Consider the following 26,505-nt stretch of genomic DNA (forward strand, 5'->3'; position numbering starts at 1 on the left):
CAGAACTTGCCACAAACACTTACCCTCTTTTTCCCCCCTGTCTCCACTGACTCCAGAACCGACACGAGATGCTGTGCGTGGAGCCGATGAACGAGCTGCTGCAGAAGAAATGGGAGGATTTTGGTGCCTACATGTTCCTCGTCAGCTTCCTCTTTTACCTGTCCTACATCTTGTGCCTGACCATCGTGTCTTCCCACAGACCCCTGGGGAATAAGGTATGGCCTGCAGTCTGACTCAATCTTCAGAACATTCAGGGTGACGACAGTAGATGTGATCATAATCATCACATCGTGCTTTAGTTGGCCTGAAATAGAATCCCACAATCCTATTTGAAACCATCCAACAAGAAGCAGACACAATGGTGTTTTTGTATATTAAGCATAAATCTGGTAGAAAACAAAATTGTGAGATGGTTAGTATTTATGCTACGTGGAAAGGAAGGGTTAGATTGATCTTGGAGCAGGTTAAAAGGCTGGTGCAACGTCTTTAGCCAGAGGGTCTGTAGTATAGTACCTTATGTTCTAAAATGTTTTGCTGAATGCTAAGTTACCATGCCGTCCAGCTGTGTTAAATCACTGAGATTTAATGAGATTTAAATCAGTGCATTAGAGTTGTTACACCACTTTGTATTTTTGATTAACACCTGTCTCTCCCGATCCTCCACAGGGACTGAGTTGCCTGTTCTGGGTTAAAACTCAGATTTATATAATTCTGGCGGCTGTGTACTTTGTTATTAAGGAGGTGAGTTCACTGTCGGTTCCTTTCAACAGCAAGTTTACCATCCACCCCTGACCCCTGCTGGTCCCACCACTGACCCAAGATGCAACCCAGGTGAGGCCATTCAGACCATCGGCTGCATGCCAGACTCTATGCCATGCCGGTATGAGGACACATACTCAGTGTTTTAGGAGCAGCTTCTTCCCTGTGTCATCAGATTTCCGAATGGACAATGAACCCACTTACACAACCTCACTATTTTGCTTTGCCTTTTTGTGTGGGTGTGTGTGGCCATTAGACACCATGCTTAGAGTGGACAGTTTTCACATAGCATCAGTTGCGTGTGTTTGTGTTCAAAAAGCAGCAACTTTTGTCATTGATAGTTGGTGAAAAATAAGCAATTCAGTATAGTATTTCTCACTGTGCTTCAAGCATTCGGGCTTGGAGATGCTAGAAACGGCCGGGAGTGAAAACGAAACTATTTCACTACCTCAACAAGTTAGAAACTAAAATGAATTTGAAGGCATTGACAATCATCTTGAATGTTACAATGAAAATGAAGATTTGGAGGATGCAGTTGTTGAAAGCATTTATGAAGGCAGTCCATTAACTACACTAGGGTCTGCTAATTTTGTTCATTTACAGTCAAAAGAACGTGACATGGATGAATTCTTCCATCGATAAGTATTAGGAACTAATACACAATTTTATAGTACTGTAGTACTATCGGTAGTAGAAAACATAAAAAACCTACAGCACAATACAGGCCCTTCAGCCCACAAAACTGTGCTGTACATGTCCTTACCTTAGAAGTTACCTGGGGTTACTCATAGCCCTCTATTTTTCTAAGCTCCATGTACCTATCCAGGAGTCTCTTAAAAGACCCTATAGTATCCACCTCCACCACCGTCGCTGGCAGCCCATTCCACTCACTCACCACTCTCTGCATAAAAAACTTACCCCTGACACCTCTGTACTTACTTCCAAGAACCTTAAAACTGTGCCCTCCTGTGCTAGCAATTTGTACCCTGGGATAAAGCCTCTGACTATCCACACAATCAATGCCTCTCATCATCTTATACACATCTATCAGGTCACCTGTCATCCTCCATCGCTCCAGGTAGAAAAGGCCGAGTTCACTCAACCTATTCTCATAAGACATGCTCCCCAATCCAGGCAACATCCTTGTAAATCTACTCTGCACCCTTTCTATGGTTTCCACATCCTTCCTGTAGTGAGGGGACCAGAATTGAGCACAGTATTCCAACTGGGGTCTGACCAGGGTCCGATATAGCTGCAACATTACCTCTCAGCTCCTAAACTCAATCCCATGATTGATGAAGGCTAATGCACTGTTTGCTTTCTTAACCATAGAGTCAACATGCCCAGCAACTTTGTGTGTCCTATGGACTCAGACTCCAAAACCCCCTGATCCTCCCCACTGCCAAGAGTCTTACCATTAATACTGTATTCTGCCATCATATTTGACCTATCAAATGAACCACTTCACACTTATCTGGGTTGAACTCCATCTGCCACTTCTCAGCCCAGTTTTGCATCCTATTAATGTCCTGCTATAACCTCTGACAGCCCTCCACAATATCCTTTGTGTCATCAGCAAATTCACTAACCCATCCCTCCACTTCCTCATCCAGGCCATTTATAAAAATCGCGAAGAGAAGGGGTCCCAGAACAGATCTCTGAGGCACACCACTGGTCACCAACCTCCATGCAGAATATGACCCATCTACAACCACTCTTTGCCTTCTGTGGGCAAGACAGTTCTGGATCCACAAACCAAGGTCCCCTTGGATCCCATGCCTCCTTACTTTCTCAATAAGTCTTACTGATTAAACGCCTTGCTGAAATCCATATACACTACATCTATTGCTCTACCTTCATCAATGTGTTTAGACTCATTTTCAAAAAATTCAGTCAGGCTCGTAAGGCACAACTTGCCCTTTGACAAAGCCATGCTGACTATTTCTAATTATATTATGCCTCTCCAAATGTTCATAAATCCTGCTTCTCAGGATCTTCGCCATCAACTTACCAACTACTGAAGTAAGACTCACTGGTCTATAATTTCTTGGGTTATAATTTGTTCTGTATTCCAATTAAATACACAAATTGTTACTCCGTTTGTCTTTTTCATACCTTTTTATATATTTCCATAAAATTTTGGCTAACTGCCGCTTAATTGGACCAAAATGTACTGGTCATGATGTGTTCCAATTAAGCAGAATCCACTGTATGTGTGTGTGTGTACACAATATCTTATTGTAATTTACAGTGTTTTAATATGCATTGCAATGTACTGTTACTGCAAAATAACAAAGTTCATGACCTGTGCCAGTGATATTAAACCTGATTCTGACTCTGATCACTCCCATCTCCCCTGTCTCACCACCACCTACTCCCGCCTTTCACTTCCACTTCCGATATTTTGCCTTCACCCACTCACTGGGGAGTTGCAATTTACACTGGCCAATTAGCCCACCAACCTGCGTCTCATTGGGATCATTGGGACATGGGTGGAAACCCGCACGATTACAGGGAGAACATGCAAACGCCACACCGCCAGTACCAGAGGTCAGAATCAAACCTGGTTAGCCAGAGGCAGCTGTACCGCCTGTAAATTCACTGAGATGCCTCTTCACAGGAAGGAGGTTGACACTTGGTCACCAGTCCCAGTATTAATCCAGATAGGCAGAGGATCTCTGATGTGAGGGGAACAGATCTTCTGACAAGCCAAGGTCACAGTCTGCATACCCCTATCACGTCCCAGTATGGACCCTAGACACAGGGTCCCACAGGGAGTCCTACCCGGAGACTATCTCTGTGCTGGCAACCGGCTCCAACAGCTGTCAGGCTGCACTGTCTCCTCACCCACTGTCAATACATCAGGGTACATCACTCCTCAACCACTGTCTGGCAGTCACACACCCAAAACACGTGAAAACTGTATTTTAAAATCTCTTTAATACTGAAGGCAGTTGTCCCTACACCGCTATGTGATCTGGGCAGAAAGCTGCTGAGTTTCAGCTCATTTGTTGTCACTAAACATTTCTCTCCCCGTCCCTTGCAGGGAGCAGAGATGATCTACCTCAGGCGCTCCGACCTCCATTCCGTGCTGGTGGACGGCTCCTTCCACATCCTCTAGTAAGTCCCAGAGTGGAGGGGAGGAGGTTTTGTCAGTCAGTGAGACAGAGGACAAGGAACGGCGAGACGGGAAGTCAGAGTCTGCCTGAGGCCCAGAGGCCCAGAGGCCCCTGTGCTGGGGATGGAGCGGCTAGCTGGGAGCAAAGAAAGGGGCTTCTTTCTCTGTTGCTATTGCTGTTGCTTGTGTTGTCCTGCTGAGCATTGCGGCAACATTTTCAGGCTGCCCTCAACAGATCCTCAGCTTGTGTTGGTTGTTAACGCAAATGATGCATTTCACTGTGTGTCTGTATGTACACGTGATAAATAAATGAATCTGAGGCCGTGAGAACAAGCATGCAAATTGGTGAGGAGGGTGTGGGTGTGAGAGTTTATTGTGTCAATGTATGAGTAAGTGTGTCTTGAGAGTCGGGAGTGTGTGAGTGTGTCAGATCAGAAATGATCATCCCTCCCCTCCTCTCTTTCTTTTGTTCTCCCTCTCTCTCTCCATCTCTTTTTTCCTCCCTCACCCCATCTCCACCGCCGAGGATATTCAGTCCATTGAGTCTGTGCTAGCTCTCAGATCAATCCCACCAATATGTGTCTCCCCCCCAGCCGTCCCCACCGACTCCCCCAGCCCTACCCCTCACCTCCACACTCGGAGTGATGTACGGCAGCCAGTTAACGCAGTGACCGCACACCATTGAAACTGGAAGGATGCCAGTGTACCCGGGGGGGGGGGGGGAGAGCCAGAGCTGTGGTTCAGCAGTGCTGTGAGGCTCACAGACAGGGAGCAGCCACTGGTTCTGGAGCTTGCTGCTGCCCAGTGAGAGGGATCCAGGGCATCCCCATCCCCTGTCTCTCCCCAGATACTCCACCCTCAGCCTCACTGGGACATTCACACCCCTTATTCCTTGCAGATACACTGTATATCCTTGTTACGTCCGAGTCTTGAGGATGGCACGGTAGCCTAGTAGTTCGTGTAATGCTTTACAGTGCAAGCAACCCGGGTTCAATTCCTGCTGCTTCTAAAAGGAGTCTGTACATCCTTCCCATAGAACATAGAACATAGAATAGTACAGCACAGTAAGGCCCTTCAGCCCACAATGTTGTGCCGACCCTCATACCCTGCCTCCCGTATAAGCCCCCAACTTAAATTCCTCCATATACCTGTCTAGTAGTCTCTTAAACTTCACTAGTGTATCTGCCTCCACCACTGACTCAGGCAGTGCATTCCACGCACCAACCACTCTCTGAGTAAAAAAACCTTCCTCTAATATCCCCCTTGAACTTCCCACCCCTTACCTTAAAGCCATGTCCTGTTGTATTGAGCAGTGGTGCCCTGGGGAAGAGGCGCTGGCTATCCACTCTATCTATTCCTCTTATTATCTTGTACACCTCTATCATGTCTCCTGTCATCATCCTCCTCTCCAAAGAGTAAAGCCCTAGCTCCCTTAATCTCTGATCATAATGCATAGTCTCTAAACCAGGCAGCATCCTGGTAAATCTCCTCTGTACCCTTTACAATGCTTCCACATCCTTCCTATAGTGAGGCAACCAGAACTGGACACAGTACTCCAAGTGTGGCCTAACCAGAGTTTTATAGAGCTGCATCATTACCCCACGACTCTTAAACTCTATCCCTCGATTTATGAAAGCTAACACCCCATAAGCTTTCTTAACTGCCCTATCCACCTGTGAGGCAACTTTCAGGGATCTGTGGACATGTACCCCGAGATCCCTCTGCTCCTCCACACTACCAAGTATCCTGCCATTTACTTTGTACTCTGCCTTGGAGTTTGTCCTTCTAAAGTGTACCACCTTACACTTCTCCGGGTTGAACTCCATCTGCCACTTCTCAGCCCACTTCTGCATCCTATCAATGTCTCGCAGCAATCTTTGACAATCCTCTACACTATCTACAACACCACCAACCTTTGTGTCATCTGCAAACTTGCCAACCCACCCTTCTACCCCCACATCCAGGTCGTTAATAAAAATCACGAAAAGTAGAGGTCCCAGAACAGATCCTTGTGGAACACCACTAGTCACAATCCTCCAATCTGAATGTACTCCCTCCACCACCACCCTCTGCCTTCTGCAGGCAAGCCAATTCTGAATCCACCTGGCCAAACTTCCCTGGATCCCATGCCTTCTGACTTTCTGAATAAGCCTACCATGACTGCATAGGTTTCCTCTAGATGCTCCCATTTACTCCCACATTCCAGAGATGTACAGGTTAGGGTTAGGAAGTTGTGGGCATGCAATGTTGGCTCTGGAAGCATGGCGACATTTGTGGGCTGCCCCCAGCACATCCTAGGGTTGTTGGTTGTTGACCCAAGTGATACATTTCACTGTATGTTTTGATGTTCGCGTGACAAATAAAACTAAGCTTTAATCAAAATCTTCTCTTCTTCTCTTGTTGATTGTGTTGTCCTGCTGAATATTTTGGGCTGTGGAATGTGCGGCCAGCCCATCTCAGATTTCCAGTATCTGCACTTCACTGATGTTTCAGTGTAGATGTGACAAATAAAGCTAATCTTTAAATCTTTAATCTTTTGTGTTTGACAGCTTTGTCCAGTCAGGGCTGGTGATAATCTTCACCTCACTGTGCTGGGTGGATGTCGAAGGTTCCCGGGTCGTGTTGGTGCTGGCCTTGGCCCTTGGCTGGTTCAACGTGTTGTATTACACACGAGGCTTCAAACTCACAGGAATTTACTGTGTCATGATTAAAAAGGTATGTCAGCCAGACTGGTAATGGGTTTGTGATTGTCACGTGTCCCAACGTACAGTGAGACTCTTATGAACTTGCCATTTCCAAAGTATGTCTATGTCACCATATACTTACCCTGAGATTCGCTTTCTTGTGGGCATTCATGGTAGAACAACAGAATACAATAGAATCTATTAAAAATAACTACACACAAAGACTGACAAAACAGCCATGTGTGAAAGAGGACAAACTGTTCAAATACAAGAAAAAGATAATAAATAAATAACAAATAAATTTGAGAATGTGGGTTGTAGGGTGCTTGAAAGTGAGTCCATAGGTTGTCGAATCAGTTTGGAGTTATGAGTGAAGTTATCCACCCCAGTTCGGGACCCTGATAGTTGAGGGGCAGTAACTGGTCCTAAACCTGGTGGTGTGGTACCTAAGGCTCATGTACCTCCTTCCTGATGGCAGCAGTGAGACGAGAGCCTGGGCTGGATGGTGGGGATCAGGAAAACGTATACCATGTTGGTTTCATCAGAGTTATAGAACACTACAGCATAGAAAATGGCCTTTTGCCCCATCTACTCTGTGCCGAACTGTTAACCTGGCTAGTCCCATCTACCTACACCCGGACCATAACCCTCCATACCCATCCTATCCATCTACTGATCTAAATTTCTCTTAAATGTTGAAATCGACCGTGCATCCACCAATTGCGTTGACTGCTCATTCCACACTCTCACCACCCTCTGAGTGAGGAAGTTCCCCCTCATGTTGCCCTTAAACATTTTACTTTTCACCCTTAACTCATGACCTTTAGTTGTAACTTCACCTAACGTCAGTGGAAAAAGCCTGCTTGCATTTATCCTATCAAATATCCCTCATGATTTTGTACAACTCTACAGATCTCCCCTCATTCTCCTACGCTCTAGGGAATGAAGTCCGAACCTTTTCAACCTTTCCCTATAACTCAGGTCCTCAAGTCCCGCTAACATCCTTGTAAATTTTCTCTGCACACTTTCAATCTTATTTACATCTTTCCTGTAGGCAGGTGACCAAAACTGGACACAATACGCCCAATTAGGTCTCACCAATGTCTTATACAATTTCAACTCCTGTACTTAATACATTGATTTATGAAGGCCAATGTAGCAAAAGCTTTCTTTACGACCCTCCCAACCTGTGACGCCACTTTCAAGGAATTATGGATCTGTCGTCCCTGATCCCTCTGCCCTACCACACTCCTCAGTGCCTGACCACTCGCTGTGTAAGACCTACCCTGGCTGGTCGTCCCAAAGTGCAACACCTCACACTGGTCTGCATTAAATTCCATCTGCCATTTTCAGCATATTTTTCGAGCTGGTGCAGATCCCACTGGAAACTCTGATAGTCTTCCTTGCTGTCCATTAAATCCCAATCTTGGTGTCATCCACAGATTTGCTGGTCCAGTTTACCACATTGTCACCCAGGTCATTGATACAGCTGACAAACAACAATGGACCCACCCCACTGGTTTAAAGTGAAAAGGTTAAATAGAATGGACCTGCAGACCATTTTTCCAGTAGTGGGAGAGTCTAGGACCTGGGGGCACAGCAGCAGAGGGACATCCCTTTAGAACAGAGATGAGGAGGAATTTCTTTAGCCAGAAGGTGGTGAATCTCTGGAACTCATTGCCACAGACGGCTGTGGAGGCCAAGTCATTGGGTATATTTAAAGCGAAGGTTTGTAGATTCTTGATTAGTCGGGGCATCAAAGGTTACAGGAAAACGGCAGGAGATTGGGGTTGAGAGGGCTAATAAATCAACCATGGTGGAATGGCAGTATAGTCTCAATGGGCCAAATGGCCTAATTCTGCTCCTAAGTCTTATGGTCTCACCACAGCTCTGAACTGATTCCACAACCTACAGACTCTCTCAAGGAGTCTTTACAACTCATGTATTATTATCTTTTATTTGCACAGTGTGTCTTCTTTTGCACATTGGTTGTTTGTTAGTCTTTGTTTAGGTATAGTCTTTTTTGTAAACTTCTCTTGTATGTCTTTACTTCTGCAAATGCCTGCAAGAAAATGAATCTCAAGGTAGTTTATGATTACGTACGTACTTCAATGAAAGAGTTACTTTTGAACTTTGAAGAACAAGGATGTCAGTGACCAGCAGCTGCATTTGAAGGGCTGAAGAACCCCCTTTTGTCTGAGTTCAGAAGAATGCAGATGCTGGAACAAAATCTGAACTTGAAACAAAAGCTGGAAACACTCAGCAGGTCTGCCAGCATCTGTGGTAAGAGAAATTAAAAATGAGCTTTATTTGTGTCAACAACCAACACTGTCCAAGGATATGCTGGGGACTCAGCCCACAAATGCTTCCTATGCTGGCATAACATGCCCACAACTTACTAATGTAGTGTACTTAATATTTCAGTAATATTTGAGTTATATTGTAAATATTTGCATGGCAGGGTGGAGATATGTCTCTACCAAATGAGGAGTAAGGCACTCGTTCCCTCCGTTATCCTGCAAGTCACCCTTGGGCAAAGTGTTGCAGCTGCTTAGCTCCCCCACCCCCAGTCAGGGTCACGTAAAACCACGGGAGCAGGTGGTGATGGTCATATAAGCAGCTGGTGCATTTACAAGTCCCAGTTTTGCGACCACTGACACCAGGCAGACAATCTCTGGGAAGGGTATTGATAAAATGGCTGGGGTCACCCATCTTGTAAAGACACTCCCCAGAAGAAGGCAATGGCAAACCACTTTTGTAGAATAATTTGCCAAGAGCACTCATGTTCATGGAAAGACCGTGATCGCCTACGTCCTACGACACGGCACGTAACGAATGAGTGATTGTAAATATAATAGGCATCCGTTAGTCTCGTGAGACCATGGATTTGTGCCTTGGAAGGTTTCCAGGGTGCAGGCCTGGGCAAGGTTGTATGGAAGAATGCAGTTGCCCATGCTGCGAGTCTCCCCTCTCCACAACACCGATGTTGTCCAAGGGAAGGGCACTAGGGCCGATACAGCTTGGCACCAGTGTCGTCGCAGAGCAATGTGTGATTAAGTGCCTTGCTCAAGGACACAACACGCTTCCTCAGCTGAGGCTTGAACTAGCAACCTTCAGATCACTAGACCGACGCCTTAACCACTTGGCCACATGCATGTAAATATATTGCTTGATTAAGCATTGTTTGTTTACATAATTCATATGTAAGAAGTATGCGAATGGCATACGTCATTACATCACCACATCACATGTGAGTGCCTCACTTAACAAAAGAAACTAAAGAGACAAGTTATCCTGGGCTTCTGCCTTTTTCTTTCAATTCATTATTGAAGTCTTGAAACAAATATTCCTAACCCATTTGTAACCAGAGCACCAGGAGGAAATCCATGTGGTCATGGGGAGAATATACAGACAATGGCGGGAATTGAACCCCACTTACTAGTGCTGTAAAGGGTTACACTGCCACTATGCTACCGTGTCGTCCTGGGAATAGAGTTCCCATTCTGATGAAGGGTGTCGTTCCTGAGATGTTGACTGTTTTCCTTTGCAGAAGTACTGACTGACGTGTTGTTTTTATGTCAGATTTCTAGCGTCTGCATTTGTTTCACCTAATAGTCTGTCCCATGGTAATCATAAAACTTCCAGGTCCATTAATCACCACACCTTGCCTTGTGTTGACAGATTATCTTGCAAGATATCCTGAGGTTTCTCTTGGTTTATGTGGTTTTTATCGTGGGATTTGCAGCAGGTAAGCCCTGACACTGTCAAGTGTTCACTTTCCTGACTGCTGGCCCTGTGGTTAGGAACCGTTCCTGTCACCACAGCAGCTGAATGGTCCCCAGAGTATATCTTCTGCTGGGATTTCTTCCGCTGAGTTCTGGTCTGGGGTAATAGTGTACCACCCAACATATAGATCAGATTCCCATTCATGTATTTATCACATACGCATCAAAACATACAGTACACACAAATGCATCATTTCCTCCCCCGAGTCTATCTCTCCCCACTCACCCAGCTCTCTCTTCCCCATCTCTTTCCCGCCGTCTCTCTCTCCCATCTCTCTCCCCCTCTCCAGGCTCTCTCTGCCATCTCTCATCCATCTCTCTCTCCCCACTCCCCCATCTCTCTCATCTCTCTCTCCCCACTCTCCCATCTCTCCCCCTCCCCATCCTTCTTCTTTTCTATTTCTCCCCACTCCCCTATCGTTCTCTCTGTCTCCCCTCTCCCCATCTCTCCCTCTCTCCCCCTCCCTCCCTCTCCCTCTCTCATCTCTCTCTCACCCTCTCTCCCCTATCTCTCTCTCTCTCCACCATTCCACACACGATGACTGCCCACATACAGTTCTGTTTTATCCTGTAGCTCTTGCCTCGCTGATTGAGGACTGCCCGCCTGGAATTGAATGCCCATTTAATGGCTTCAGCACAGCTGTCTTGGAGCTCTTCAAGCTCACCATTGGCCTGGGGGACCTGGGCATCCAGAAGCACTCAAGGTTCCCTGTTTTCTTCCACACGCTGCTCGTGCTCTATGTCATCCTCACCTTCATCCTCTTGCTCAACATGCTGATCGCTCTGATGGGCGAGACTGTGACCAAGATTTCCAGTGACAGCGAGAAGATCTGGAAACTGCAGGTGGGTTTGCAGGAGAATCCCAGCATCCCAAGGGCTTCCTGTCGGGAGTTTGTGGCAATATTTAGTTTTTTATTGAGAGATACAATGCAGAACAGGCCCATCCAGCACCCCACCTATTTAACCCTAGCCTACTACAGGACAATTTACAATAATCAATTACTAACTGGTACGTCTTTGGACTTTGGAGCACCCAGAGGAAACCCAAGCATTCCACAGGGAGGATTTACAAGCTTCTTCCAGTTTAGACTTCTTGAAGTCTAAAACTCCAACACCTGGAGCTCTAACAGTGTCGCGCTAATGTCTTTGTGCCCTGGTGGGGTACCGGGGCAGTTGAGTGTGAGGCAGACCCCTCCCCCTGCCCCCATGCTGAGTGGAACTTAAGGAGTGCCCAGTGTAATTCACATTGTCCTGGAATCCCACAGCATGAGAGTTGCTATTCAGCCCTTCCAGTCCGTGCTAGATCTTTCTGAGAGTCACCATTCCCCCCCCCCGCACCCACTGTTACCCCATTTCCTTAAGAAAACTTCGAGCAGCTTGTCCTCATCAGTGCCAAGGGCTCCTTCACCTCCCGTGACTACTTTGCTACCTAGTACCTACCCCTCTGGAGACACTCAGAGCAAAGGGTTGAATCGTGACTTTCTGCTTGGCCGTCTGTAAACACTCTCACAGATATTAATACTTTGCCAGCTGTAAATGCTCTCACTGATGTTAATATTTTACTGAGAGGTTTTAAAACTTATGAAGATTGAAGTATCTTCAAAAAGTAATAATTACTCTTTTTAAGATACTAATTAAACCCTAAAAAAGACATGCATAATTAAAATTATTCAAGTTTTTTAAAGAAAAATGTATGCTCCACGGTTAATAGCGCGCTGATGTTGTCTCCTCATATGCTGACAAAACATTTGCAAGTAAATTGCCAAGAGCAGAGAACAACTCAACCCAACCGTGTAAGCTCGACTTTGTCCCTCAACTCCTGGCTGCTTGGATCCGTGGAGTTCAGATCTTCCTGCCAGACCGATTGGAGTGCCCTATGCTGAATCCTAGTGCAAGATCCAGGAATTCCAGCAACGCCAGACACTGTCCATGGAGGCGTCAGCAATGGATCAGACCTTCCCAGGTTTACCAGCACACAAAACCCAGTACTGACTCCTCTGTAAAGGCCATTGGCCCATGTGGAAGACTGATGTATATATCTCCCTCTCCCTCTTCCCCTCCCCCTGCTGGCACCAACCTCCCCAGTCTCGGGTAGTACGGTCCACAATTCCCATGGTTTCAAAATGGATGTGGAAAATCAGAATGCGAAGAGTTTGCCAATAGATCTCACTGGGACACGTCAGGAAAGTGAGAAGGCGGTGGGATAATGTGGCAAGCTGCCGTTGCAGGAATGAGTGGATGAACTGTGTGGGGTGGGGAGTGTTGGGAATGCAGGGAGAGAGGACTGACTCTGTGACAGAGGAGCAGAGTTAGGCCATTCAGCCCATTGGATCTGGTCTGTCACTCCATCATGGCTGATTTATTTTCCCTCTCAACCCCATTCTTATATCATCTTCCCGTAACCTTTGGCACCCTGACTAATCAACAACCTCCGCCTTAAATCCACCAAATGACTGCCTCCACAGCCTTCTGTTACAATGAATTCCACAGATTCATCACCCTCTGGCTAAGTAAATTTTTCCCCATCTCTGTTCTAAATGGACGTCCCATAATTCTGAGGCTGTGGCCTCTGGTCCTAGACTCCCCCACTATAGGAAACATCCTCTCCACACCCACTCTATCTGTGGCCTCTGTTCCCAGACTCCCCCACTATAGGAAACATCCTCTCCACATCCACTCTATCTGTGTCCTCTGGTCCTAGACTCCCCCACTGTAGGAAACATCCTCTCCACACCCACTCTATCTGTGGCCTTTGGTCCTAGACTCCCCCACTATAGGAAACATCCTCTCCATATCTGCTCTATCTGTGTCCTCTGGTCCTAGACTCCCCCAGTGTAGGAAACATCCTCTCCACATCCACTCTGTCTGTGTCCTCTGGTCCTAGGCTCCCCCACTATAGGAAACATCCTCTCCACACCCACTCTATCTCTGTCCTCTGGTCCTAGACTCCCCCACTGTAGGAAATATCCTCTCCACATCCACTCTATCTGTGCCCTCTGGTCCTAGACTCCCCCACTATAGGAAACATCCTCTCCATATCTGCTCTATCTGTGTCCTCTGGTCCTAGACTCCCCCAGTGTAGGAAACATCCTCTCCACATCCACTCTGTCTGTGTCCTCTGGTCCTAGGCTCCCCCACTATAGGAAACATCCTCTCCACACCCACTCTATCTCTGTCCTCTGGTCCTAGACTCCCCCACTGTAGGAAATATCCTCTCCACATCCACTCTATCTGTGCCCTCTGGTCCTAGACTCCCCCACTATAGGAAACATCCTCTCCACATCCACTCTATCTGTGTCCTCTGGTCCTAGACTCCCCCACTGTAGGAAACATTCTCTCCACACCCACCCTATCCAAACCTTTCAATATTCAATAGGTTACAATGCGATCCCTCCTCATTCTTCTAAACTCCAGCGAGTATAGCCCCAGAGCCATCAAACACTCATTGGTTAATCCTTTCCTTCCTGGGATCATTCTCTTGAATGTCCTGAATGCCCTCCAATGCCAGCACATTTCTTATGAGATAAGGGACTCAGAACTGCTCACAATACTCCAAGTATGGTCTGACCAATCCCTAGAAAACCTCAGCATTACATCCTTGCCTTTGTATTCACATCGTCTCGAAATGAATGCTAACGTTGCATTTGCACAAACTCAACCTGCAAGCTAACTTTTAGGAAATCCCACATGAGGACTCCCAAGTCCCTTTGCACCTCTAATTTTTGAATTTTCACCCCATTTAGAAAATAGTCCAAGCCTTTATTCCTTCTGCCGAAGTGCATGACCATACACTTCCATACATTGTATTCCATTTGCCACTTCTTTGTTCATTCTCCCAATTTGTCTAAGTCCTTCTGCAGACTCTCGGCTTCCTAATACTACCTGCACCTCTACCTGGCTTCATATTGTCCCCAAACTTGGCCACAAAGCCATCAATTCCTTCATCCAAATCGTTCACATACAGCATGAAAAGACTAACACCTGTGGCGTGCCACTAGTTACCAGAAGTCAACCAGAAAAGGCCCCCTTTACTCCCACCATTTGTCTCCTGCCAGTCAGCCAATCTTCTATCCATGCTAGTATCTTTCCTGTAATACCATGGACTGCCATCTTGTTAAGCAGCCTCATGTGTGGCACCTTGTCAAAGGCCTTCTGAAAGTCCAAATAAACATCCACTGACTCGCCTTTGTCTATCCTGCCTCTCAAATTTCCTCAAAGAATTTCAATAGATTTTTCTGGCAAATTTTCCGCTGACATTATGCCATGTGGCTCCAAGTCCCCCAAAACCTCAACTTTAATAATAGACTCCAACATCTTTCCAACCACGGAAGTCAGGTAAACTGGCCTATAATTTCCTTTCTTCTGCCTCCCTCCCTTCTTAAAGAGTGGAGTGACATTTGCAATTTTCCGGTCCTCAGGAACCATTCTATAATCTAGTGATTCTTGAATGATCATTACTAATGCCTCCATAATCTCTTCAGCTACCTCTTTCAGAACCCTGGGCTGTAGTCCATCTGGTTCAGGTAACGTTCAGACTTTTCAGCTTCCCAGGCACCTTCTCCGTAAGACATAGGAGCAGAATTAGGCCGTTCAGCCCATCTAGTCTGCTTCGCTATTCCATTATGGCTGATCCCAGATCCTCACTCAACCCCATACACCTACCTTCTCGCCATATCCTTTGAGGCCCTGACCAATCAGGAGATGATCAACTTCCGCCTTAAATATACCCGAGGACTTGGCCTCCACCGCAGTCTGTGGCAGAGCATTCTCTCTGGCTAAAAAAATTCCTCCTTACTTCTGTTCTGAAAGATTGCCCCTCAATTTTGAAGTTGTGCCCTCTTGTTCTGGATACCCCCACCACAGGAAACATCCTCTCCACATCCACCTTATCTAGCCCTTTCAAAATTCAGTAGGTTTCAATGAGATCCCCCCTCCCCCACCCCCGCATTCTTTTAAATTCCAGTGAGTACAGGCTCAAAGCTGCCAAACGCTCCTCATATGTTAACCCCTCCATTCCCAGAATCATCCTCGTGAACCTCCTCTGGACCCTCTCCAATGACAACACATCATTTCTGAGACATGGGGCCCAAAACTGTTGACAATACTCCAAGTATGGCCTGATCAGTGTTTATAAAGCCTCAGCTTTTTTAAGTATATAAAGGGTAAAAGAGAGTTGAGGGTAGCTATAGGACCGATAGAAAATGACACTGGAGATATTGTAATGAGAGACGCAAAGATGGCAGAGGAACTGAATGCGTATTTTGCATCAGTCATAACAGACATCTGCAGTATGCTGGACATTCAATAGTTTCAGGGAAGTGAAGTTTGTGCAGTGAAAATTACAACTCAGAAGGTGCTCAGAAAGCTTTATGGTCTGAGGGTGGATAAATCTCCTGGACCTGATGGAATGCACCCTTGGGTTCTGAAGGAAGTAGCTGGAGAGATTGCAGAGGCATTAACAATGATCTTTCAAGAATCGATAGATTCTGGCATTGTATCGAATGACTGTAAAATTGCAAATGTTACTCCACTATTTAAAAAGGGTGGGAGGCAGCGGAAAGGAAACTATAGACCTGCCAGCCTGACATCAGTGGTTGGGAGGTCGTTGAATTGATTGTTAGGAATGAGATTACGGAGTACCTGGAGGCACATGACAAGATAGGCCAAAGCCAGCATGGTTTCCTGAAAGAAAAATCCTGCCTGACTAACCTGCTGCAATTTTTTGAAGAAATTACAAGCAGGGTAGACAAAAGAGATGCAGTAGATGTGGTGTACTTGGATTTTCAGAAGGCCTTTGACAAGGTGTCGCACATGAGGCTGCTTAGCAAGATAAGAGCCCATGAAACTACAGGGAAGTTACTAGCATGGGTGGGGCATTGGCTGATCGGCAGAAAACAAAGAGTGGGAATAAAGGGATCCTATTCTGGCTAGCTCCCAGTTACCAGTGGAGTTCCACAGGGGTCGGTGTTGGGACCGCTGCTTTTTACGATGTATGTCAATGATTTGGACTACGGGATTAATGGATTTGTGGCTAAATATGCCGATGATACAAAGATAGGTGGAGGAGCGGGTAGTGTTGAGGAAACAGAGAGCCTGCAGAGAGATTTAGATATGTTTAGGGGAATGGGCAAAGAAGTGGCAAATGAAATACAATGTTGGAAAGTGTAAGGTCATGCACTTTGGTGGAAGAAATAAACGGGCAGACTATTATTTAGATGGGGAAAGAATTCAAAATGCAGAGTTACAAAGGGTTTGGGAGTCCTTGTGCAGGATACCCTAAAGGTTAACCTCCAGGTCGGTGGTGAAGAAGGCGAATGTAATGTTGGCATTCATTTCTAGAGGTATAGAATATAAGAGCAGGGACGTGATGTTGAGGCTCTATAAGGCACTTGTGAGACCACACTTGGTGTATTGTATTCAGTTTTGGGCTCCTTATTTTAAAAAGGATATACTGACATTGGAGAGGGTTCAGAGAAGATTCACAAGAATGATTCCAGGAATGAAAGGGTTACCATATGAGGGACGTCTGGCAGCTCTTGGGCTGTATTCCCTGGAGTTCAGGAGAATGAGGGGGGATCTCTTAGAAACATTCCAAACGTTAAAAGGCCTGAACAGATTAGATATGGCAAAGTTATTTCCCATGGTAGGGGAGTCTAGAACAAGAGGGCATGACTTCATGATTGAAGAACATCCATTTAAAACAGAGATGAGGAGAAATTACTTTAGTCAGAGGGTAGTAAATCTGTGGAATTTGTTGCCACAAGTGGCTGTGGAGTCCAAGTCATCGGGTGCATTTAAGGCAGAGATAGATAGGTTCTTGATTAGCCAGGGCATCAAAGGGGAGAAGGCAGGGGAGTGGGGATGACTGGAAGAATTGGATCAGCCATGATTGAATGGCGGAGCAGACTCAATGGGCTGAATAACCCACTTCTGCTCCTATATCTTATGGTCTTATCACCTTGCTTTTATATTCTATTCCCCTTGAAATAAATGCCAACATTGCATTTGCCTTTTTTACCACAGACTCAACCTGTAAATTAACCTTCTGGGAGTCTTCACGAGGACCCCTAAATCCCTCTGCACCTCTGATGTTTGAATTTTCTACCCATTTAGATAATAGTCTGCATAATTGTTCCTTTTACCAAAGTGCACTATCATGCATTTCCCAACACTATATTCCATCTGCCACTTTTTTGCCCATTGTTCCAATTTGTCTAAGTCCTGCTGTAATCACATTGTTTCCTCAGCACTACCTTACCCTCCACCTACCTTCGTAACATTCACATACTTTGCCACAAAGCTATCAATTCCATTATCCAAATCATTGACAAACAATGTGTAAAGTAGCAGTCCCAATACTGACCCCTGAGGAACACCGCTAGTCACAGCAGCTAACCAGAAAAGGCCTCTTTTATTCCCACTTGCTGCCTCCTGCCTGTCACCCATTCCTCTATACACACTGGTATCTTTCCTTTAACACCATCGGATTTTATCTTATTAAACAGCTTCATATGGGGCACCTTATCAAATGCCTTCTGAAAATCCATTGAATGACATCCACTGCCTCTCCTTTGTTCACTCTGCTGGTTACTCCCTCATAGAACTCTAACAGATTTGTCGGGCAAGATTTCCTTTACAGAAACCATGCTGACTTTGACTTATTTTATCATTAGTCTCCAAGTACCCTGGAACCTCATCCTTAATAATGGACTCTAACACTTTCCCAGCCACTGAAGTTAGGCTAACTGGCCTATAATTTCCTTTCTTTTGCCTTCCTCCCTTCTTAAAGAGTGGAGTGACATTTGCAATCTTCCAGTTCTCCGGGACCATGCCAGAATCAAGTGATTCTTGAAAGATCATGACTAATGCATTTTTTATCTCTTCAGTAACCTCTCTCAGGACTCTGGGATGTAGTCCATCTGGTCCAGGTGACTTATCCACCTTAAGACCTATCAGTTTGCCTAGCACTTTTTCCTTTGTAATAGCAATGGCACTCACTCCAGCTCCCTGACACTCACGGACCTCTGGCACACTGCTAGTGTCTTCCACAGTGAAGTCAGATGCAAAGTACTCATTAAGTTCATCTGCACTTCTTTGTCCCCCATTACTACCTCACCAGTATCAATTTCCAGTGGTCCAACATCAACTCTCACCTCCCTTTTACTAATATGTATAACCGACAAAAACTCTTAGTATCTTGCTTTATATTATTGGCTATCTTCTCCCTTCTTACAGCTTTTCTTGTTGCCTTATTGTTGGGTTTTAAAAGCTTCCCAATCATCCATCTTCCCACTCACTTTTGCTACCTTATATGCCCTTTCCTTGGCTTTTATGCAGTCCTTAACTTCCCTTGTCAGCCACAGTTGCCTAGACCTGCCACTTGAGAACTTCTGTGGGGCATATCTATCCTGCGCCTCGTGAACTATTCCCAGAAAATTCAGTCACCTCTGCTCTGCCGTCATCCCCGCCAGTATCCTCCTCTAATCCACCTGGGCAAGCTCCTCTCTCATGCCTCTGGAATTCCCTTTATTCCATTGTAATACAGATATATGTGACTTATACTTCTCCCTCTCAAGTTACAGTATGAATTCAATCATACTATGATCACTGCCTCCTAGGGGTTCCTTTATGCAAAGCTCCCTAATAAGAACTGTGTTATTACACAACACCCCATCTAAGATGGCCTTTCCCTGAGTAGGCTCAAGACTCTGGCATTTCTGGCATTTTGCTAGTGTCTCCCACAGTGAAGACTGATGCAAAATGCTTAATAAGTTCCTCTGCGTTACTGCCTGTCCAGTGTCATTTTCCAGTGGTCCAGTATCCACACTCACCTCTCTTTTACTCTTTATATATCTGAAAAAAACTTTTTGTATCCTCTTTGATAGTTTTGGCCAGTTACCTCCATATTTCATCTTTTCTCTCTTTATGGCTTTTTAGTTGTCGTCTGTTGGTTTTTAAAAGCTTTCCAATCCACTATTTTCCCACTAATTTTTGCTGTATTTTATGCCCTATTTTTTGCTTTGATGGTGTCTTTGACTTCCTTTGACAGCTACGGTTGCAGACTGTAAAACCATAATTAGATCAACTGGATCATCGAGTCTGTTCTGCCATTCAATCGTGACTGATTTATTATCCCTCTCAACTCCATTCTCCTGCCTTCTCCCCGTAACCTTTGACACCCTGACTAATCAATCTCCGCTATAAATGACTTGGCCCTCTACAGCCATCCATGGCAATGAATTCCACAGATTCACCACTCTCTGGTCCTAGACTCCCCTCTGTAAGAAACATCCTCTCTGCATCTGCTCAGTCTAGGCCTTGCAACATTTGATAGGTTTCCATGAGATACCCCCTCATTCTTCTAAACTCCAGTAAGTACAGGCCCAGAACCGTCCAACACTGCTCTTACAGTAACACTTTCATTCCTGGTGCAGAGCAGATGGGGTGAGGGGACTCTCTCCGAGCTGTGGGTGCTATCTAACTCAGCCATGATGCTTACAGAGGGCTGTCACTACTCTCTACTTTGAGCGGACACTGCCCAGTTGGGCCCGGACGAGATGTAAAAACAACCATAGCTTCACGTACGTGACAGTGGGGCTCACGCCCGAGGGGAAAGAGGACCAACGCTGGTGCCTGAGGTAACGACCCAGCCATCGTTTGGCTTTCTCATGGGAGGGGGGGATACGCAAGGGAGAGCCACTTACTTCACCTCAGCTCCAGGTCTGATGTCCTGACCAACCTTCTTAAGGAGTATCAGGGTCAGCAGTGACACCAGAGGTGATTCAGCCAGAGAGGGGCAGGAAAATTTCACAAGGCCGTCCCCTAGACTAAAGGATGGGTTCTCAGGAGAGATTGGTTGGCTTTCCCTGGAGTGAGGGAAACTGAGAGGCATGCATATAGATTATTGGAGGCTTTGTTAGAGTCACCTTTATGTTAAAGACTAGACTCACTGGTCTAAGGTATAAAGGGGATCTGAGGGGATCCATTTTCTCAGACAGAGTAGTTGAAAACTGGAATGAGCTGCTGGGGAGGTGGTGCAGGCAGGAACAGTAACAACATTTGCAGAGTTGTGGAAAAGTTCTTAAACGTGCAGTGGGTAGAGAGTGGGGGTCATATTCAGGTGTAGTGGGGTGTGGGGTTCATGTTCAGAGGTAGAGGGGTGTGGTGTTTATGTTCAGGGGTAGAGGGATGTGAGGTTCATGTTTTGGGGTAGAGGGGTGTGAGATACCTGTTCATCGATAGTGGGGTGTGGGGTTTATGTTCAGGGGTAGCAGGGTGTGGGGTTTATGTACAGGGGTAGCAGGTGTGGGGTTCGTTCAGGGGTAGAGGGTGTGGGGTTCATGTTCAGAGGTAGAGGGGTGTGGTGTTTATGTTCAGGGGTAGAGGGGTGTGGGGTTTATGTACGGGGTAGCAGGGTGTGGGGTTCGTTCAGGGGTAGAGGGGTGTGGGGTTCGTTCAGGAGTAGCGGGGTGTGGGGTTCATGTTCAGGGGTAGAGGGGTGTGGGGTTCGTTCAGGGGTAGAGGGGTGTGGGGTTCGTTCAGGGGTAGCGGGGTCTGGGGTTCATGTTCAGGGGTAGTGGGGTGTGGGATTCATGTTCAGGGGTAGAGAGGTGTGGGGTTCGTTCAGGGGTAGCGGGGTCTGGGGTTCATGTTCAGGGGTAGCGGGGTCTGGGGTTCATGTTCAGGGGTAGAGGGTGTGAGGTTCGTTCAGGGGTAGTGGGGTGTGGGGTTCATGTTCAGGGGTAGAGGGGTGTGGGGTTCGTTCAGGGGTAGCGGGGTGTGGGGTTCATTCAGGGGTAGAGGGATGTGAGGTTTGTTCAGGGGTAGCGGGGTGTGGGGTTCGTTCAGGGGTGGCGGGGTGTGGGGTTCGTTGAGGGGTGTGGGGTATAGGAGTAGGGTTTTACGAAGGATGGGGGGATGTTGGGAAAGGAGAGGTTTACAAAGATGTAAAAGGGTGTAGGGGAAGGAAATGATTAGAGACGGGGAGGGGTGTAGTGGAAGAAATATGTTACAGTAACAGGAGGGTTGTAGGGGAGGGAGAGGGTTATGGAGATGGGGTGGGGTGTAGGGGAGGGAGAGGGTTATGGAGGCAAGGAGGGTTGTAGGGGAGGGAGAGGGTTATGGAGACGGGGAGAGTTGTAGGGGAGGGAGAGGGTTATGGAGACAGGGAGGGTTGTAGGGGAGGGAGAGGGTTATGGAGACGGGGAGGGTTGTAGGGGAGGGAGAGGGTTATGGAGACGGAGGGTTGTAGGGGAGGGAGAGGGTTATGGAGACAGGGAGGGTTGTAGGGGAGGGAGAGGGTTTTGGAGATGGGGAGAGTTGTAGGGGAGGGAGAGGGTATGGAGACGGGGTGGGGTGTAGGGGAGAGAGAGGGTTTTGGAGGCAGGGAGGGTTGTAGGGGAGGGAGAGGGTTATGGAGACGGGGGGGGTTGTAGGAGAGGGAGAGGGTTATGGAGACGGGGAGGGTTGTAGGAGAGGGAGAGGGTTATGGAGACGGGGAGGGAGAGGGTTATGGAGACGGAGGGTTGTAGGGGAGGGAGAGGGTTATGGAGACGGAGGGTTGTAGGGGAGGGAGAGGGTTATGGAGACGGAGGGTTGTAGGGGAGGGAGAGGGTTATGGAGGCAGGGAGGGTTGTAGGGGAGGGAGAGGGTTATGGAGACGGGGAGGGTTGTAGGGGAGGGAGAGGGTTATGGAGACGGGGAGGGTTGTAGGGGAGAGAGAGGGTTATGGAGACAGGGAGGGTTGTAGGGGAAGGAGAGGGTTATGGAGATGGGGTGGGATGTAGGGGAAGGAGAGGGTTATGGAGACAGGAAGGGTTGTAGGGGAGGTAGAGGGTTATGGAGACATGGAGGGTTGTAGGAGAGGGAGAGGGTTATGGAGACAGGGAGGGTTGTAGGGGAGGGAGAGGGTTATGAAGACGGAGGGTTGTAGGGGAGGGAGAGGGTTATGGAGGCAGGGAGGGTTGTAGGGGAAGGAGAGGGTTATGGAGACGGACGGTTGTAGGGGAGGGAGAGGGTTATGGAGACAGGGAGGGTTGTAGGGGAGGAGGAGGGTTATGGAGACGGGGAGGGTTGTAGGGGAGGGAGAGGGTTATGGAGGCAGGGAGGGTTGTAGGGGAGGGAGAGGGTTATGGAGGCAGGGAGGGTTGTAGGGGAAGGAGAGGGTTATGGAGACAGGGAGGGTTGTAGGGGAGGGAGAGGGTTATGGAGACGGGGAGGGTTGTAGGGGAAGGAGAGGGTTATGGAGACAGGGAGGGTTGTAGGGGAGGGAGAGGGTTATGGAGACGGGGAGGGTTGTAGGGGAAGGAGAGGGTTATGGAGACAGGGAGGGTTGTAGGGGATAGAGAGGGTTATGGAGACGGGGAGGATTGTAGGGGAGGGAGAGGGTTATGGAGACGGGGAGGGTTGTAGGGGAAGGAGAGGGTTATGGAGACAGGGAGGGTTGTAGGGGAGGGAGAGGGTTATGGAGACGGGGAGGGTTGTAGGGGATGGAGAGGGTTATGGAGACGGGGAGGATTGTAGGGGAGGGAGAGGGCTATGGAGACAGGGAGGGTTGTAGGGGAGGGAGAGGATTATGGAGACGGGGAGGGTTGTAGGGGAGGGAGAGGGTTATGGAGATGGGGAGGGTTGTAGGGGAGGGAGAGGGTTATGGAGGCAGGGAGGGTTGTAGGGGAGGGAGAGGGTTATGGAGACGGAGGGTTGCAGGCGAGGGAGAGGGTTATGGAGACTGTGAAGGTTGTAGGGTAGGGAGAGGGTTATGGAGATGGGGTGGGAAGTAGGGTAGGGAGAGGGTTATGGAGATGGGGTGGGATGTAGGGGAGGGAGGGAGGGTTAAAAAGACAACTTGTTAGTACTTGATGTCTTTGCTGGGTGTCCAGCAGTGGTGCTGGTTCGGACTTGCGCACTGTAGAGATGGGGGTGGCCCCAGACTTATAGCGGGTGGGAGACTATCCCAATTGTTGTTGTCTGAGGACCTTCCTGGGAAACCACCCACCGAATGCTGAGGGAGCGACCCAGTGTGGGTCAGGACAGGGGGTAGGGTGAGGTATGAGAGGGCTGGCTGATCTAATGACTTGTTCTTCCAACCAAACAGGCTGAACGAGATGAATTGGACAGATTGGGACAGCCGGATAGAGGCAACGGTGGAATCGGAATAGTCACAGTTTGCATTTGTGTAGTGCCTGTCACCTCCACAGTCCAGTCAGAGGTGCCCCCTGTGGCAGGAAGCACAGCAAGACCTCACAGTCTGCGAGATGTTACTGACTCATCTCCATACTTCAGTGAAGGTGATTGCTGGAGAAATACTGACAACAGGACAGTAATAACATCTCGCTCTTCATCAGAACGGTGGCCCCAATATTGTCTCCTCCCTCTGGAATGGGCACAGACTTGGTTTCATTTTAGTTCGGAGGATAGCCCTTTCTACGGCCCAGTATTGCCTCCTCCCCTCCCCTCCCCTCCCGCAGTGCAGTCTTCCCTTCCATTACCTCTCCCATGACTCTTCATCCGTACCGAATCTCTCTCATGGCACAGTACTCCCTCTTCACCACCCCTCCCACTGCACAGCACTCCCTCCTCATCGCCCCCCCACAGCACAGAATCCCCTCCCATGGTGCAGCGCCCCCTCCCGTGCCGTGGAGCCGTCTCCTGGCTGCCCCCTACCTCCACGGTGCGACACTCCCTCTGTACGAGATGTTCGTGATCAGTGGTCTGGATGAATGTGATTTAACCTGACCCCCCTTGACCAACTGTCACATTAAGCAGGTGTACCCGCCTCCACCCCCCACACCTCTAAATACTCATCCCTGGAGCTGTCCCTCACCCTGCCTGCCTCCGCTGTTGGTAACCTCGAGCTCCTCGCTCCCTGACAGGCTGTCAGGTATAAAAAATTTTACTTCAGAATAAAATCTAAAACAAAGAAACTCAGTGAATAGATTGTGTGAGTTCTTCCTGTGGACTTCCACCCCTCCCTTCTCTTCATTTATTCCCCTTCTCCCACCTTCCCAACCCCTCTCCCCTCAAACTTTCCCCCTATTTTACCCCCCCCCACACACTGCAATGACACATATTCACAGGTTGTCCTGAACTACTGACTGTCCCCGGGAATGGAGAGAAATTCTCGAAATTGAAGAGCTGCAGAATCCAGAAAATCTGCACCAAAAATCAGAAAAAGATGTAAATACTCTGCAGGTCAGGCAGCATCTGTGGAGACGGGAGAAACTTCGGCACAACTGGGAAAAAGAAAGCAAGTTGGTCATAGTCAAAGAAAAATACACCAGAGAAGCTGGCCCTTCAGCCCATCTAGTCCATGCTGAAACCTTTTAAATTGCTTACTCCCATTAACATGCTCTGGGACCATACCGCTACCATCCATGTACCTATCCAAACTTCTTTTAAACATTATAGAAACATAGAAAATAGGTGCAGGAGTAGGCCATTCAGCCCTTCGAGCCTGCACCGCCATTTATTATGATCATGGCTGATCATCCAACTCAGAACCCAGCCTTCCCTCCATACCCCGTGACCCCTGTAGCCACAAGGGCCATATCTAACTCCCTCTTAAACATAGCCAATGAACTGGCCTCAACAGTTTGCTGTGGCAGAGAATTCCACAGATTCACCACTCTCTGTGTGAAGAAGTTTTTCCTAATCTCGGTCCTAAAAGGCTTCCCCTTTATCCTCAAACTGTGACCCCTCGTTCTGGACCTCCCCAACATCGGGAACAATCTTCCCGCATCTAGCCTGTCCAATCCCTTTAGGATATTATACGTTTCAATCAGATCCCCCCTCAATCTTCTAAATTCCAACGAGTACAAGCCCAGTTCATCCACGTCTTTCTTCATATGAAAGACCTGCCATCCCAGGAATCAATCTGGTGAACCTTCTTTGTACTCCCTCTATGGCAAAGATGTCTTTCCTCAGATTAGGGGACCAAAACTGCACACAATACTCCAGGTGTGGTCTCACCAAGGCCTTGTACAACTGCAGTAGTACCTCCCTGCTCCTGTACTCGAATCCTCTTGCTATAAATGCCAGCATACCGTTCGCCTTTTTCACCGCCTGCTGTACCTGCATGCCCACTTTCAATGACTGGTGTATAATGACACCCAGGTCTCGTTGCACCTCCCCTTTTCCTAATCGGCCACCATTCAGATAATAATCTGTTTTCCTATTTTTGCCACCAAAGTGGATAACTTCACATTTATCCACATTAAATTGCATCTGCCATGAGTTTGCCCACTCACCCAACCTATCCAAGTCACCCTGCATCCTCTTAGCATCCTCCTCACTGCTAACACTGCCACCCAGCTTCGTGTCATCCGCAAACTTGGAGATGCTGCATTTAATTCCCTCATCCAAGTCATTAATATATATTGTAAACAACTGGGGTCCCAGCACTGAGCCTTGCGGTACCCCACTAGTCACCGCCTGCCATTCTGAAAAGGTCCCGTTTATTCCCACTCTTTGCTTCCTGTCTGCTAACCAATTCTCCACCCACACCAATACCTTACCCCCAATACCGTGTGCTTTAAGTTTGCACACTAATCTCCTGTGTGGGACCTTGTCAAAAGCCTTTTGAAAATCCAAATATACCACATCCACTGGTTCTCCCCTATCCACTCTACTAGTTACATCCTCAAAAAATTCTATGAGATTCGTCAGACATGATTTTCCTTTCACAAATCCATGCTGACTTTGTCCGATCATTTCACCGCTTTCCAAATGTGCTGTTATCACATCCTTGATAACTGACTCCAGCAGTTTCCCCACCACCGACGTTAGGCTAACCGGCCTATAATTCCCCGGTTTCTCTCTCCCTCCTTTTTTAAAAAGTGGGGTTACATTAGCCACCCTCCAATCCTCAGGAACTAGTCCAGAATCTAACGAGTTTTGAAAAATTATCACTAATGCATCCACTATTTCTTGGGCTACTTCCTTAAGCACTCTGGGATGCAGACCATCTGGCCCTGGGGATTTATCTGCCTTCAATCCCTTCAATTTACCTAACACCACTTCCCTACTAACATGTATTTCACTCAGTTCCTCCATCTCACTGGACCCTCTGTCCCTTACTATTTCTGGAAGATTATTTATGTCCTCCTTAGTGAAGACAGAACCAAAGTAATTATTCAATTGGTCTGCCATGTCCTTGCTCCCC

The 26,505-nt window shown here is 47.5% G+C and overlaps 1 protein-coding gene across 6 annotated transcripts in view; it reads left to right on the forward strand.

The window, feature by feature from the left end:
• The window catches only part of LOC134337116 (transient receptor potential cation channel subfamily V member 3-like), a 63,337-nt gene extending 39,074 nt beyond the window's left edge, over positions 1-24,263 (forward strand). For 4 of the 6 annotated variants that reach the window (XM_063031967.1, XM_063031971.1, XM_063031970.1 and 1 more), the window contains exons 11-17: positions 57-215; positions 667-741; positions 3,806-3,879; positions 6,427-6,592; positions 10,243-10,309; positions 10,921-11,189; positions 23,440-24,263. In XM_063031967.1, coding sequence (XP_062888037.1) covers positions 57-215; positions 667-741; positions 3,806-3,879; positions 6,427-6,592; positions 10,243-10,309; positions 10,921-11,189; positions 23,440-23,844 — 1,215 coding nt within the window. In that variant the 3' untranslated portion in view covers positions 23,845-24,263. Of the gene's footprint in view, positions 1-56; positions 216-666; positions 742-3,805; positions 3,880-6,426; positions 6,593-10,242; positions 10,310-10,920; positions 11,190-19,847; positions 19,985-23,439 lie in introns of all 6 variants that reach the window. The other 2 variants (XM_063031968.1, XR_010015933.1) reach the window with 2 other exon arrangements.
• Positions 24,264-26,505: the final 2,242 nt, after the last annotated feature.

The sequence above is a fragment of the Mobula hypostoma genome, chromosome 23, assembly GCF_963921235.1.
Source record: "Mobula hypostoma chromosome 23, sMobHyp1.1, whole genome shotgun sequence".
Taxonomy (NCBI): Eukaryota; Metazoa; Chordata; class Chondrichthyes; order Myliobatiformes; family Myliobatidae; genus Mobula; species Mobula hypostoma.